General features: G+C 35.9%; 1 protein-coding gene across 1 annotated transcript in view; it reads right to left on the reverse strand.

The window, feature by feature from the left end:
* LOC136854441 (DE-cadherin-like) overlaps window positions 1-15000 on the reverse strand; it is a 164846-nt gene that overhangs the window by 81734 nt on the left and 68112 nt on the right. The window contains 2 exon segments of the mRNA XM_067130734.1: window positions 1243-1404; window positions 1915-2065. Coding sequence (XP_066986835.1) covers window positions 1243-1404; window positions 1915-2065 — 313 coding nt within the window.

Below are 15000 nucleotides of genomic sequence, written 5' to 3' on the forward strand. Positions count from 1 at the left end.
AGAGCCCTAGGGCCTAAGAGATGCTTTTGCTCAATTTCAATAGACTGATTGCACGACGATGAATGTATTATTTTTCAGGGTCAATAAGGGACTGGCATATAGTCTTACTTTTTCTTAAAACTTATTCTTCCGATGGAAAAGGTATGCCTGTGTAAAGAACAAAGCATCGTATTTACATATATGTTACGTCAGATGTGAATTGTTGTTCATACGTCTTTCTATAGAAAAAGAAAATGAATTTTATGTTTTGATAATCACAGCTCTTCATGAATCTTTCCTTACTTTTCCCTCATTATCTTCCCCCTTGACGGAAGGATATAATTAAAACATTTTACGGAATATGACCAATAAGACAGAAATCTCCCAGAGAGAGAGAGAGAGAGAGAGAGAGAGAGAGAGAGAGAGAGAGAGAGAGAGAGAGAGAGAGAGAGAGAGAGACACTATAGTCCAGTGAGCCGAAACAAAAACTCTCCTGAGGAAAAGATTTCGATGAATTAATAATGAGGACATTGATAGCCCATTAAACCACGGAGAATTGTTTAAAGTGGCCAGAAAATACTCTCTAATTATCAAAGGGAAGTTATTCTATGACAACGGTAGCAGAAACCTTGGAATTCTCTACCTGCCTCAGTTTCTCTCAACTCATATTACCATTCCTTCCTTTGAGAATTAGATCTATTGCCCATTAGCAGCTGAGCCTCTTCTTTATCCCTCTTTTCTTTTTCTTGTCTTCTTTGGACTGGCCTATGAAAGGCCATCAAGCTGGACGTGCAACTGGCCTTTGCATTTGAATAAAATGGAACTGGCGTAGTCCAATTCTTAGAAATGTATGAAAGGGGAGTAAGATTACTGTAATTAAAGCCTGGTTATAGATGGTTAGCACAGGCATAAAAAAAAAAACTTAGGCCTGTCAAGGTATTAGCACGAGAAATTTATCCATTTTTTATACTTATTATCATTGACAACTATTACTTATGCCATAAAAAAATCTTGTTCATTTAGGGGTACATAAGTAGGAGAGAGAGAGAGAGAGAGAGAGAGAGAGAGAGAGAGAGAGAGAGAGAGAGAGAGAGAGAGAGAGAGAGAGAAAATATCTCCTTTGTAAAATTCTAAATAGATAAATAAATAACCAAACTACACCATAAAAGAGAGGGACGAAACTACCAGGGATATTGTGCCTAAAAATTTAAACTGCTGAAAGGAAAAGAAACAAAAGAACACTTTCGAACTGAATATCCTTACCAACGTCCGAATCATTGACGACTAACTTGATTCCGGTAGACTTTCCAACTTCTCGGTTCTCGGGCAATTCCACCTCATAGATGCCGTTCAAGTAATCGAAGGCGGGAGCCACGTCGTTCAGGTCTTGTACCGTGATCCAGTAGATGGTCATTCGCTCGTGAGCTGCCAGGAGAAACAGGAAGGTCGGCTGCAGGAATGAATTGGGAACAATAGAGCCAAAGGGAGACTACCAGAGTGCGGTTGCGGGACTGGCATTGGTAACAATAGAGGCAGAAGACAAATGATGTAAATGCAGTTAAGACAGAAGCGTGTTGCAAGAAGTAAGTGAGGATATCATATAAGAATGAAGCGGATGAAAGAGTGTATGGCAAGATTTTGAATGAGACAGTAAGAAAGAGGACAGGAGGACTCATATGGGAGGAGCTGTGTGGCCTTAGATAGGAAAAGGGTGTTCGGGTCAATTGTTTGTCACGAAACAATTCAGTTATCAGTAGCTTCATAGAATGCAATTTGGAGAGTGATGAAAATGATTGGCAGAGCAGACACTTAGGTGAGAAATCGAAAGTTCTAAGATGGAAGTGAAATTTGGGAAATACTGGACTAGTGCAAGAATGGGCTTGAGTTGCATAAAGTTTTCTATATTATTTTATGAACATTTGCATATCTATTTACCTGGGACGCCATCTGTCACTTTTATGGGGATTTTGTATTGTTTAAACTGCTCTCTGTCAAGAGGCTGAGTCGTCCACAATTCTCCGTTGGTCTTGAGCGCGAATTTCTGCCTCACATCCCCCGAAGCCATCGGGTCGAACGAGTATCGAAGCTAAGAAAAAAAAAATAATAATAATAACACAAACAGCGACATAAGTTTCCAGCATTTACCTTCTCTAATATTAACTTTACTTATGCCTGGCATAGCAGAAAGGGGGATAGGGCCAGTAAGCTGGAATGTCGAAGTTTTGACAGTAATGATCAATATTCACGTAGGCTAAAGCAAATAATGTACTGAGCTGCTTTTACCCCAAAAGTGGATAGCAATGACTGGGACTTGCCTAGTGCAATATGAGACGGTAATAATTATCCTGACTAATATTACGTAACCACAAATATTTAGAAGTCAAAAAGCAAAAAGAATATAAAACTGTCGTACGGAATATATAAAAGTATATACACAGAATTGCAAGAGAGGACCCGGCAACGTCAAAATTGGCATGTGAGCAGCGCAAAGGGAGGATGCAGGATGCAAGCTTGGTGTCCGATATCCGATATTTCTCGCCCACTAAAGGGCAGAGGAACCTTTAGGCTCCGGACTTTCATGGCCTAAAATTCCTTCAGATCTAGACGTATGTGGTTGGGCTGCACGTCTTCATTTTGACGTCTCTGAGGATTAAAGCAGCATTATGCAAATTACGTTGCGTGTAAAATGATCATAAAAAATCATGGAGGGAATGTAATTACTCATACGCGATATTGAAGAGATGACTTATCAGCTACCGAAAGGAACGCGCGGGCGCGCACTGACGTACAGACTCACACACACACACACGCAAACACAAATGTAAGATAATTAATGTTCTGCCCAAGACATTACTGTTTTATCATAAAAGTTACGGAAAAACTTGTCGACAATTACTAAAAAATGTTTGACCTTTTACCTAACGACCTGGCAAGAAAAACAAAGTAATAACAGTCGCCAACAATGAAAAAATGTTTTACTTTTCCAAAGTCTGCTGCTAATGCTACTATAATGCATAAAACATATTACCTAATTTATCAAGCAACGCGCCCGAGAGAGCCGTTTTCATGTAACGAGAAACTTTATAAGCAACAAAAAATAGACAAAGGAGGTCATATAGAGTCAAGTGAACAAGAAAAAAGTCAAACGTCTGGTGTCCGACGGTTCCCATAGAGAGCTGAGAACGAATGTTGCTTCTATAAAATGAAATGTCATTGCATGAGACCTCCCGATATAATGGCTGTCTTCTCTGACACGTAGTTCGTACTCGCATTTCCAGAGAGAGAGAGAGAGAGAGAGAGAGAGAGAGAGAGAGAGAGAGAGAGAGAGAGAGAGAGAGAGACTACTTCAAAGCCTGTTGTTTAAAAGGTACATATTCTTCGGGGAAGTCTGTAAGATAAAAATGAAAAATATCCCTGTCTTCCCTAGAGGTTAAGTTCAATTTGGTTGTACTGACGAATCCAGTGGATCAAACAATGTAATTCGTAATTAGCCTACTTTATCATTTCAACAATTACCTCCAGTGTGCATATACACAAACACTCGCACAGACATACACATACATATATATATATATATATATATGTGTATATATATATATATATATATATATATATATATATATATATATATATATATATATATATATATATATATATATATATATATATATATATATAAACGAACTGAATGCGGCTTCGAAACTCCAACAGGCGTTATAATTTCTTCATTTGGTTTTGCATTTTGATCTTAGGTTTTGTTGAGACAATTGTAACCAGAGTGTGGAGTAATCAAAAAGGCAAGAGAGCATCTGGTTATTATAAAAAAGTGGCCAGTAAATTTTAAATGTGTATTATATATATATATATATATATATATATATATATATATATATATATATATATATATATATATATACATATATATATATATATATATACATATATATATATATATATATATATATATATATATATATAAATATATATATATATATATATATATATTTATAAATATATAGAGAAAACATACACACAATTTATATTGACAGATATATATTTATACAATACTAGATTGAAATCCAGTGAATTCTCCATAACATTAACAAAATCGCCAATTATTATTATTACAGAAGAATAACTTTATTTACTACATTTTTAACAAATGGTCCATTTTAACGAAAAGTTTGAAATCTCGTGAATTCTATATAACATTAACAAAAACATCAAATAATATTATTACAGAAGAACATTTATTTTTACTACAGTTTAACCAAAGGTGCATTTTTAACGAAATCTTTGAGATATTCCTTTCTTCTCCCTCGGCTTAGTACTACGTATAATTAATTGGCCATTCTGAAACACAGGCTTCTCAAGGCAAATCAAAACATTATCCATTGTTTGACCTTGTGCTTTATGAACAGTCATGGCAAAACATGACTGAACTGGAAACTGCACGCGTTGTAGTGGAATGCCATTGCTTGCTGATATAAGTTTTATGCTTGGAATGAGAACTATTTCATCTTTGAACGCAGAAGTAATAATTTTGGCTACTATTAAATTTTCGTACAATTCCTCAGTTATGAAGCGTGTACCGTTGCACAGGCGTGGAGGATCTAAGTTTCTCATCACGATAATGGAAGAGTCTTTTTTGAGTTCCAGCTTATGAGGCGGTAATCCTGACACCCCCACGGAGTCGAGAAACTCTACTGGACACTATGTGGAGAGGAAGAGAAACCGAAAGAAAAGAAAGAAAAAGCAAAGTCAAGGCAAGATTCGGTAAATCCTCAACCCGAAGTCTCGGCCACAGTATGAGGAATGAAGAGCCGTTGAAAAGAAAGGCAAATCCAAATTGACTTTGAAGTTCGGAGAAAATTTTGCGGATTCAGTTAAGGAGACATTTTCGCTATGGATTCAGAACTGACTCTCTCATTTCAATTTCCTTCACGCGGATCCAGATCCGCCACCACAAGTCACGAGTCCAGAAGCTACTCAAAGAAAGATCCAGGAATCCCAACATGTAGCTCCAAACCTTGATTGTGTGCTCAATCGTGCAAACAAACAAACAAACGTTTCACAGTTTTAGTATTATATAGATAAGTGGACAGAAAATTCGGTCTTGGAAAACTTGGTCTCGAAAATTTGGTCTTGGTAAATTCGGTCTCAAGCTACTTTTCTATAACCGTAATGCAAATAGCTTCTGAATTTTTTGTCTACCAAAAAAAGGAAATGTGTTAAGTAAAACAACAATAGAATAAAAATGTTTATCTATTCTTTACATTATAAACAAGTAGAAAATACGCCCAAGTTTCTTCGGCGCAATCAAGTTTTCTGTATAGCGTATAATCAAGGCTACCGAAAATAGATCTATCTTTTGGTGGTCTCGGTATAATGCTGTACGAGCCGCGGCACATGAAACTTGAACCACGGCCCCGTGTTGGCCTGTCCCATATAGTTGCCAGATACACAATTATGGCTAACTTTAACCTTAAATAAAATAAAAACTACTGAGGCTAGAGGGCTGCAATTTAGTATATTTGATGATTGGAGGGAGAATGATCAACGTACCAATTTCCAGCCCTTTAGCCTCAGTAGTTTTTAAGATCTGAGGGCGGACAGAAAAAGTGCGGACGGATAGACAAAGCCGGGACAATAGTTTTCTTTTTAGAAAACTAAAAATCATAAAGCTAAAAGCAATAGCTTTTAAAAATTCAGTTTGGTTATTTCCATCTTACTTTTCCTCTAACGTCTCAATACATGTGTCAAGTTTTTCACATTTTCTTGTTTGTTTTGTCTTTCTCCTGCTGCGAATGTTAAATTTTCTTGTTTGTTTTGTCTTTCTCCTGCTGCGAATGTTAAATTTTCTTGTTTGTTTTGTCTTTCTCCTGCTGCGAATGTGAAATTTTCTTGTTTGTTTTGTCTTTCTCCTGCTGCGAATGTGAAATTTTCTTGTTTGTTTTGTCTTTCTCCTGCTGCGAATGTGAAATTTTCTTGTTTGTTTTGTCTTTCTCCTGCTGCGAATGTGAAATTTTCGTTTGTGCGAGTCCTCTTCCTTTTTCAAAGCGTCAGTGAATTTCCAGCTTCTGGGATTTTTGCTTGCTACAGAGTAACATCCCTAAAGCTAACTGAAATCCTTCTGAGGCATTATCATTGCGAGCTAAATTATTATCCACAGCACGGCTTCGGAGGTTCCAAAATTCTATAGGATATAAAGGAGCTTCTCTTCTATGGCGCCGACCACGTATTGCAGCGATGTATGTTAATTCAAAGCAACTAATAAAATCCATCGGTATTGATTCAGCTCCACAAAGATCCTCAAATGCAGCCATCACTTCTTCAGTGGGCAAGTACGCTAAAACACAAAACATTCTGACTGTTTGCAGAAAATTATTGTCTATTATACTGACGCTTATAACAAAGGTCAGAAATTCGCCGGTACACACTTTGGCCCAAATGGAACAAAACAGTTGGTAAACTCGGTATTTCACTTCTTGCATTTTCATCAAGTTTATTGACAGTAATCGCTAAAATCGTTCTTTTCATAGATGATTCGCTGCTTTGAATTTTACACTTCATTTCTGATAAAGTATTTCAAGCTTTTACTTTGGCTGAAGTAACAGAATGATTAGAAGCGTTGATTTTCTTAACAATCACATTTTCTTATGCACGTCGTAATACGCATCTTCATCGCCAAAATAGTCTTATTTTGTCACCACTGGACATAATATGAAAGTGTGTATATGAGTATATGCGCAGACATTCCACGAATCTTTCCAATTACTGTACCAGTCACTCTAAGTGGAATGGATATTAGGATGAACTCATGTCCACTTTTATGCATATACGTCTTGGCAAGGGATACTTGTGTATAATTACCTGTAATCTATAAAAGTCTTTTAAAGTTTACTCATATTTTTTAACGATTAGAGAAGGTTCCCAAGTAAGAGGGAGTGGAAGAAGTTTTGAATAGTGGGACTTTCTTTAGAACACTGAATAATGTAGAATACCTGATGAAACAAACTTTCAGATCTCTTAATCTTAAGAAGAATGAGGAAGGAAAACTGATGGTTTCAAGTTTTACAAATGGTAATTTCCGAAAAAAGGAGGCTCCGGGACTAGGATTCCAATTGAAAAACTTTCAATCAATACCACTGATTGCATTTAATGTTTGAGTGTCCGGGTCTGTCTCTTCTCTCACTGCAGTCACTTCAATACTGCTGAGAGAGAGAGAGAGAGAGAGAGAGAGAGAGAGAGAGAGAGAGAGAGAGAGAGAGAGAGAGAGATATCCATTCGATTAATAAAGTAATAATTTTGAGAGAGAGAGAGAGAGAGAGAGAGAGAGAGAGAGATGAGAGAGAACTGAGAGAGAGAGAGAGATATGCTCTTAACTCAACTGACAGGAAGGTCTCTCTCTCTCTCTCTCTCTCTCTCTCTCTCTCTCTCTCTCTCTCTCTCTCCACGAAGACGGGAAAAAGAAGAATAATAATAGTTCCCAGCGGCATCCCAGTAATATCCCAAACTGCAGGGAAACAACTTTTTTCCTATAGCTGCAAGTAATGAACGAACCCCAGAGACTCATCCATTTTTGCTGAAAGCGTTGTAAAGTTTTTTTAGCCTGCCGAATAATACAAAAATTTCTCTGTCTTTTTTTTCCTATTTTTGTCAAGTTAAATAAGAAAGCCTAAAGAATTTGTACTTGTAGTTCCCATATTGTGACACAGAAATTAAGTAGTAAAAGAAAATTGAGTCGGTCCAGTTTTATTTCTTCTTGCTGTACCTCATTTTTTCTATTCTCTCTCAGGCATAGGCAATCAATATCTACTTGACTGACTGATTGCTAAACCGGTTCAAGGAACAGCTGGCGAACAGGTAATGTTACATGGCTAAAAGATTTATGAAAATCCCAAATTACTATCTCGAAGAGATCAATTTGACACTGATTACTAATGGGACGTGGTATGGGTGTCTACTGTACATTAAACCTTTAACTTGTATTCTGTATAATTAGGACAAGGAAATTCTATGATCACACTAGAGGATGGATGATGGTGACTTTATGATACTCTCCAAATATTATCAGACTATTCCTGAACCTGGAAATACCCTCGCTTCTTATATTCTATTTACTTTTAATTACGGTAAAATATTTATCAGTCAATTATTCTCTTGGATGTTTATGAAGTGCTTCTTAATGTCATTGATCAGGACTTTGAAACCATCTACGATTTAAATATGGAAAATCTATAAGTGAAGAAAATGATCATAACTTTATTAAACTGTAGTAAAAGTCTTTTAGTAGAATTAAATATACAACTCTTTCCCAATTCTGTTGCAAGTGCTCCACCTCCAGTATCTCCATTCTTAGCAAAATAAGAAGAGGAAAAGGTTGACCCCCAAAGGCCTGAGAACCTCTAATGCAAATACGAAGAGGAGCAAGACACAGGATGCCCTCCAAACACGACTAACTTTTAGGTATATATCGCAGTTTAGATGTGATGGCTCGGGGCTGGAAATAGTTCAGTTTTTCTTTTTGTATTTTTTTCTGTGCTACCTTTGGGGGATGCAGATGAATTTCATTATCCTGAAAGATCCGCATACGGAGTATTCGAGAGTTTGCAACTCAGAATTTTTCTGTTTCAACGCATTAGCATCTTTGCGAGTGTGGAAGTACAACTATTTCTCAAGACTTACTGGTCATTACCCTACCACTTTACGTAGAAATGTGAGAGATTTTATGTCTTTCTGTGAAAGATTTAACAGTGCAACCTCTGCAAACTACAGATCTGCTCTCTCTCCCTGAACTAAATCTGGCATAACATATGTTCAGGTTTTTCTTTTACAGAAATATTGAGAATGAATGAATAAAGAAAGAAATGTCAATAAACATCTTCTCCTTTAAGACAGCAATAAAAGAGGAATATGTGAACAAATGGCTAACGAATACAAAATTTGTTTTGTTTCCAAACGGAAGAGGAATAATTAATATTGTCACAAAATGACAAAACGAACTCTTTATACTTTCCAAAAGCAGACGCATAATTATCGTAATGGAAATGGAAACATAGTTCACATATTGTCCTCAAATTGCAGAGATCTAAATTTTTGCAAGAGCTCTAAATGGAAAATGAAAAACTGCCTTAATATCCTCAGATGAAAAGGGAAACTCTCCTACTGTCCCCAAATGGCAAGTTGATCATTCTAATGAATGTTCGCAAATAGCAAAAGAATAATTCTTATATGCCCAAATGGTAGAGGAATGTTTCTCGTCGTGTCCTAATTAGACTGAACAGGAATATTTCTAATGTGCCAGATGATACAGGAATAATTCTTGGTAGGTCCCTAAATGGTAGGAGAATAATTCTCGTTATGTTCCTAAATGGCGGAGGAAGCATTCTGGTTGCCCCTAAATGACAGAGGAAGCATTCTGGTTGCCCCTAAATGACAGAGGAAGCATTCTGGTTGCCCCTAAATGACAGAGGAAGCATTCTGGTTGCCCCTAAATGACAGAGGAAGCATTCTGGTTGTCCCTAAATGGCAGAGGATTCTGGTTGTCCCTAAATGGCAGAGGAAGCATTCTGGTTGTCCCTAAATGGCAGAGGAAGCATTCTGGTTGTCCCTAAATGGCAGAGAAAGCATTCTGGTTGCCCCTAAATGGCAGAGGGACCATTCTGGTTATCCCTAAATGGCAGAGAAATATGTCTCATTATGTCCCTAACTGGCAGAATAACCAACATTGTTCTCTCTTTAAATAACAAAAGAATCATATTCATTCCTCATATTGCTAAGAAGTAATTCTCGTCGTGCTGTAAATAGCTAAGAAAGAATTCTCTTTATTTACACGCGTCAAAAGAATAATGGCGAACCGACAAAGATAAGGCCTCAGCAATATGTAGAAAGAGAATATTGTGTTGAAATGGTATTGACGTATTACATATTTGATATTAATACCTGTGCAGTAAATGATATATATCTATCTATATATATATACTGTATGTATATATATATATGTATATACACACACGCATATGTATATATATGAAATTTTTATCACACCGTGATTTATATACAATCAAAGCTACAAATGTCACAATATCAAATTCACGTTACCTCAGTATATCTCCGTTGGAGAATTGTCGCCGAAGGGGAATTTATATAAGTGATAAATGAATTGGAATCGTGGGGACACAAACCCTATATAAATTCCCTTCGGCGACAATTCTCCAACGGAGATATACCGAGGTAGCGTGAATTTCGATATTAAGCGACATTTGTAGTTTCATGATTGTGTATATATATATATATATATACATATATATATATATATATATATAATTTTTTCAAAGAAAAAATGATATGATGCACCTGACAAGTCAAAGGGGGCCGCATTATGGACCCAGTGAGAGCTGACAGGAGGCATCTGAAAATATAAACGAATGAAAATGTTAGTTTTTCACTGACAGAAAGAGACAAGACGTTTTATTGATGTTCTGTGATTAAAAAAAAATAAACGTATGCCACTGCATAATCATCACGTCATTAGCATCACATACTTTAAAACTATGGCGCCTGCACAGTTTCTTGAGGAAAATAAAGGCATTAACAATTTAATTGTCTTCAGCACCCGTCTTCACGAAAGCGTATCCAGTGCTGGCCTCATTTTACTTGAAAAGAATTCCAATCTCAAACTAATTTAAAGTCACTCAGATAAAGGGGTTCAAAAATATCCTCCCTCACAGTAATGGCTTCATATACAATATGATTTTAAACTTGACTCCTTAATTGAGTTCACTTGGGGCCAAATAATTTTCAAGATGAGCATCATTACCACACTCGATGACGTGTCATTATGGAGGGAGACGGGATGGCTTGTGGCGTGGGGAGAGGTCTAATGGTTGTCTCATATCAGGTTCCTTAATAAGAAAATATTTTAAAGAAATATTACAGAAAAATTGTTTTTGCTTAGAACATTCTTTCTCACCAGTTTCCCGATTCTTTCTACAAAGACTTGAAAGTGGTTCATATTACATTGAAAAAAAAAAAGGAAAATTCCTTTCATAATTTTTCCCTTTTTGCAGCTGCCAACTGGCTAGAAGCTACGATACTTCTTTGAAGACAACGCACGCGTTCGCTAGCGCACGTTGCTTTATGCGCGCTATACTCTTCCGTAAAGGGCCAGTCTGTTGCAATTACTGAACTGTTCTCTTTGGTCAAAGAATGTTCGAAATTCTTCTCATTTTTGATGTTCAAAATTGACACAGTCTCTAAAATTGCCAATACTTCAAATTCCGTTGATTCATTTAATCACTCAACTTCTACTTGTTCAAAGTAGTTGGATGTTTCACGCAGACTCTCAGGTACTTTGAGTAACACCAAAAGTGGAGGAAAATATAGCTAGACTTTCTCTAGCGAGACTCATGAAGTGTGCGTTCGCTACAACAATATTTGCTGTCTACAGCTTCCATAGACTGGACTGTATCTAAGCGTTTTTTCCATGCCACAAAAGGTTGAAGTTTCATGGAAGTACAGGTATATATGAACAAATGTCCCCTGAACATGTCTAATGTGGGACAGATTTTTATATATATATGTAACACATAAATATGTATATATATGTATATGTTTATATATATATATATATATATATATATATATATATATATATATATATATATATATATATATATATATATATATTAATATATGTACACTCAGTGAGGATACAGTTCTTTTTAAATCTTCGGACATATATTACTAATTAATGCGACATCTGGCAACTTTAGAAGGGGAGGAGCTTCAGTCTCAATATGTTTGCTTTTTGCTTGACCTCCTATATAACTTTCAATCATATTCTACGGTTTTGAAATCATTGATACTTAAATGCAGTAGTAAGCTTTACAGTATTCGTTCAAGTTATAATTTGCAGCGACAGTTCTGAGCAAAATAAACATTTTTCGACATAACCTACCAAGTAACCTTAAACAAATGAATTACGACACCACAATGAACAGAATGCTTGCGTAATCGGAAACGCAATCTTCCATAATGAAATCAAGGGTTACATTTGAGCAATGTCCAACGAAAAACATGGGGAACAATAAAGGAACGAATGCAATGTTATGAGAGAGAGAGAAGAGAGAGAGAGAGAGAGAGAGAGAGAGAGAGTTGCTGTTGTGTAAGCCTAGGCCTATATGTAGAGCTACTCATTTCATTATTTTATTTTTCATTTAGAGATTGAGCGATACTATATTTGTATAGTATGTTTTAGCAATGGAGAGAGAGAGAGAGAGAGAGAGAGAGAGAGAGAGAGAGAGAGAGAGAGAGAGAGAGAGAGAGAGAGAGAGAGAGAGAGCTGAGAGTGTAGAGCCTAGGCCTATATGTAGAGCTACTCATTTTATTATATTTTTCTTTTAGAGACTGAGCGATACTATATTTGTATAGTGTGTTTTAGCAATGGAGAGAGAGAGAGAAAGAGAGAAACTATGGCAACGTCAAAAACATCCAGTTACTTGTGTTTTCCCGCCGAAGTTGGTGCTACTCCGCACATCACAGAGAACGCTATTGCGGATTTAAATAGATTTGGTCAACCTACCCTAGCTGTCACATCATTTACTGCCACTAATTCCAGCCGACCTTTAACACCGTGAAATATAAATTTGAATGTGTAAAAATTAAATAAATTATCATTACCTCGTATGATGAGGCAATAATAAGCCTGTTCATAACGGAAAACGAATAAATATTGCCGTTCTGATAAACAGTACTACACCGAGATATCCATACACTATCTTTTAGATCTCTATGAACGAAGTCATCTGAGAAATTCTGATTACTTCGGACATGCATGGTGGTTTCAAGTATCTGAACATTTTTGTTTTGCAGATTTAATATATATGATATAATTTGCATTGCATTTTCATATTCTAGAGTAAATTTGCCGAGATTATGTGTTTTCTGTAAGAAAAAAATTAAAATTCGATGAACGAAATCTAATGAAAACTGTATCCTCACTTTTCTTGCCGAGTGTACATATGTATACATATATATCAATATATACACATATACATATATATAAACATACACATATACATTATACACATGCATATATATGTATATATATATATATAATTATGTACACACATATATATGTGTATATATATATAAGTATATATATACAATATATATACACATATATGTATATATAATGTATATTATATATATATATATATATATATATATATATATATATATATATATATATATATATATATATATATATAAAATATATATATATGTATGTATGACATTTTTATCACACCGTGATTTATATATACAATCATGAAGTTACTAATGTCGCAATATAGTCAAATCCACGCTGCTTTGGGAATACTCCAAATTATCACTGATGGGGAATTATAAGTGCCTCGATTCATGACACATAGATATCGATCCAGCAACTCCAGTCGACTGGAGTTGCTGGATGCGTATCAGTGTCGCGGATCGAGACTCGGCAGTGCCCGTCCATTTATCACTTATAAATTCCCCTTCGTGATAATTCCCCATAGGGGTATTCCCGAAGCAGCGTGGATTTGATATTGTTACATTTGTAGCTTCATGATTGTATATAAATCACGGTGTAATAAAAAATGTCAATTCGGGAAATAGTCGAGGTGGTGTGGCCTAGGTCCGATTACTTAAAATTAACAGTGTATAAAACTTTTCGCCGTGTTTAGCACTAGCCCCTCGGGGATCAAATTTCCCTAAGTGCATTTGCTCTCCAAGGGGCTAGTACTAAACGTGGCGAAACAGTGTAGATGAATCACTGGCTCGCCGTGTTTAGTACTAGCCCTTTGGAGATCAAATGCCCCCAAGTAAACTGGTGATTTCATGAATTACCTAAAGATTTCAGTGATTTTGTGAAATCCCTGGTTTCACAGTCTTACTGTAACACACACACATATATATTCATATACACTGTTAATTTCAAGTAATTGACCTTAGCCATTTCCCACTTTGGCAAGAATATATATATATATATATATATATATATATATATATATATATATATATATATATATATATATATATATATATATATACTTTATTACGTCATTCTTTTAATACGATTTTCCATAATTCGGGAAACCTTTCATTTTGTTGTAGTGAAAATATTTTTCGAGCAATCTCACTTGTACTTTTCATCGGAAAGATACCTCGAAGGAACCACTCTAGCCAGAAGGGATGACGAACATATCTAGCCGGAAGTCTTGAAGAGAGCTCAGAACCGCTTGTACACTGAACGCTAGTTACAATAAAACAAACCCAGTGTGAGCTGAGAGTTATTCCGGTTAGAGCGTTCTAACTTCTGTTTACTCTGTCTAGGAAGCTTTATCTCGAACAAATCTAGGTAAAAAGTCTATAGTGTACTCGTATCATTAATCAAGTGCCGATCATTGAAAAACAAGATTGAACTGACTGACTGAGGTTTGGTCATTTGGTTGGTACCATAACAGGAAATTTAAATGAAACACGTTATTCGACAGGAAATTCAAGAAGATTACGCAACGCCTCAAATTAAACATTTTTTATACAGCCTTCCTGATAAGCGTCATTTATCTCCTATGTAAACTTGACAAGAGCCTGCGTCTCGGAAGTAAATGAAACATTTCGCACTTGCTATAGCTGAGCAAAGGTTTACGCTAATTTTACAGTAAACTTAATATCAGGCTGAGTGGCCAACACCTTTAAAACCATTTTACTTAAGCATATCCTATGTGTATCGATATTAGTATAAAATTTAATACAAAGTAATTGTTAAATCTGATCGATACTCCTGTTCAGTATGACTTCCCAGCCCTCCGAGGCTGCATACATGCAGAGTAGCTCTCGCGCAAATCATTAACAATAGGAATGTTATCCTCAAAAAAGGTTTCGTGGCAATACAGAAACATTTTCTTACTGTTCAGTAAACTATTTCAAGAACAACGTCCAGGTAATGGATCAGGATGAGTAACATGATCTATCCTA

The sequence above is a fragment of the Macrobrachium rosenbergii genome, chromosome 29, assembly GCF_040412425.1.
Source record: "Macrobrachium rosenbergii isolate ZJJX-2024 chromosome 29, ASM4041242v1, whole genome shotgun sequence".
Classification (NCBI taxonomy): domain Eukaryota; kingdom Metazoa; phylum Arthropoda; class Malacostraca; order Decapoda; family Palaemonidae; genus Macrobrachium; species Macrobrachium rosenbergii.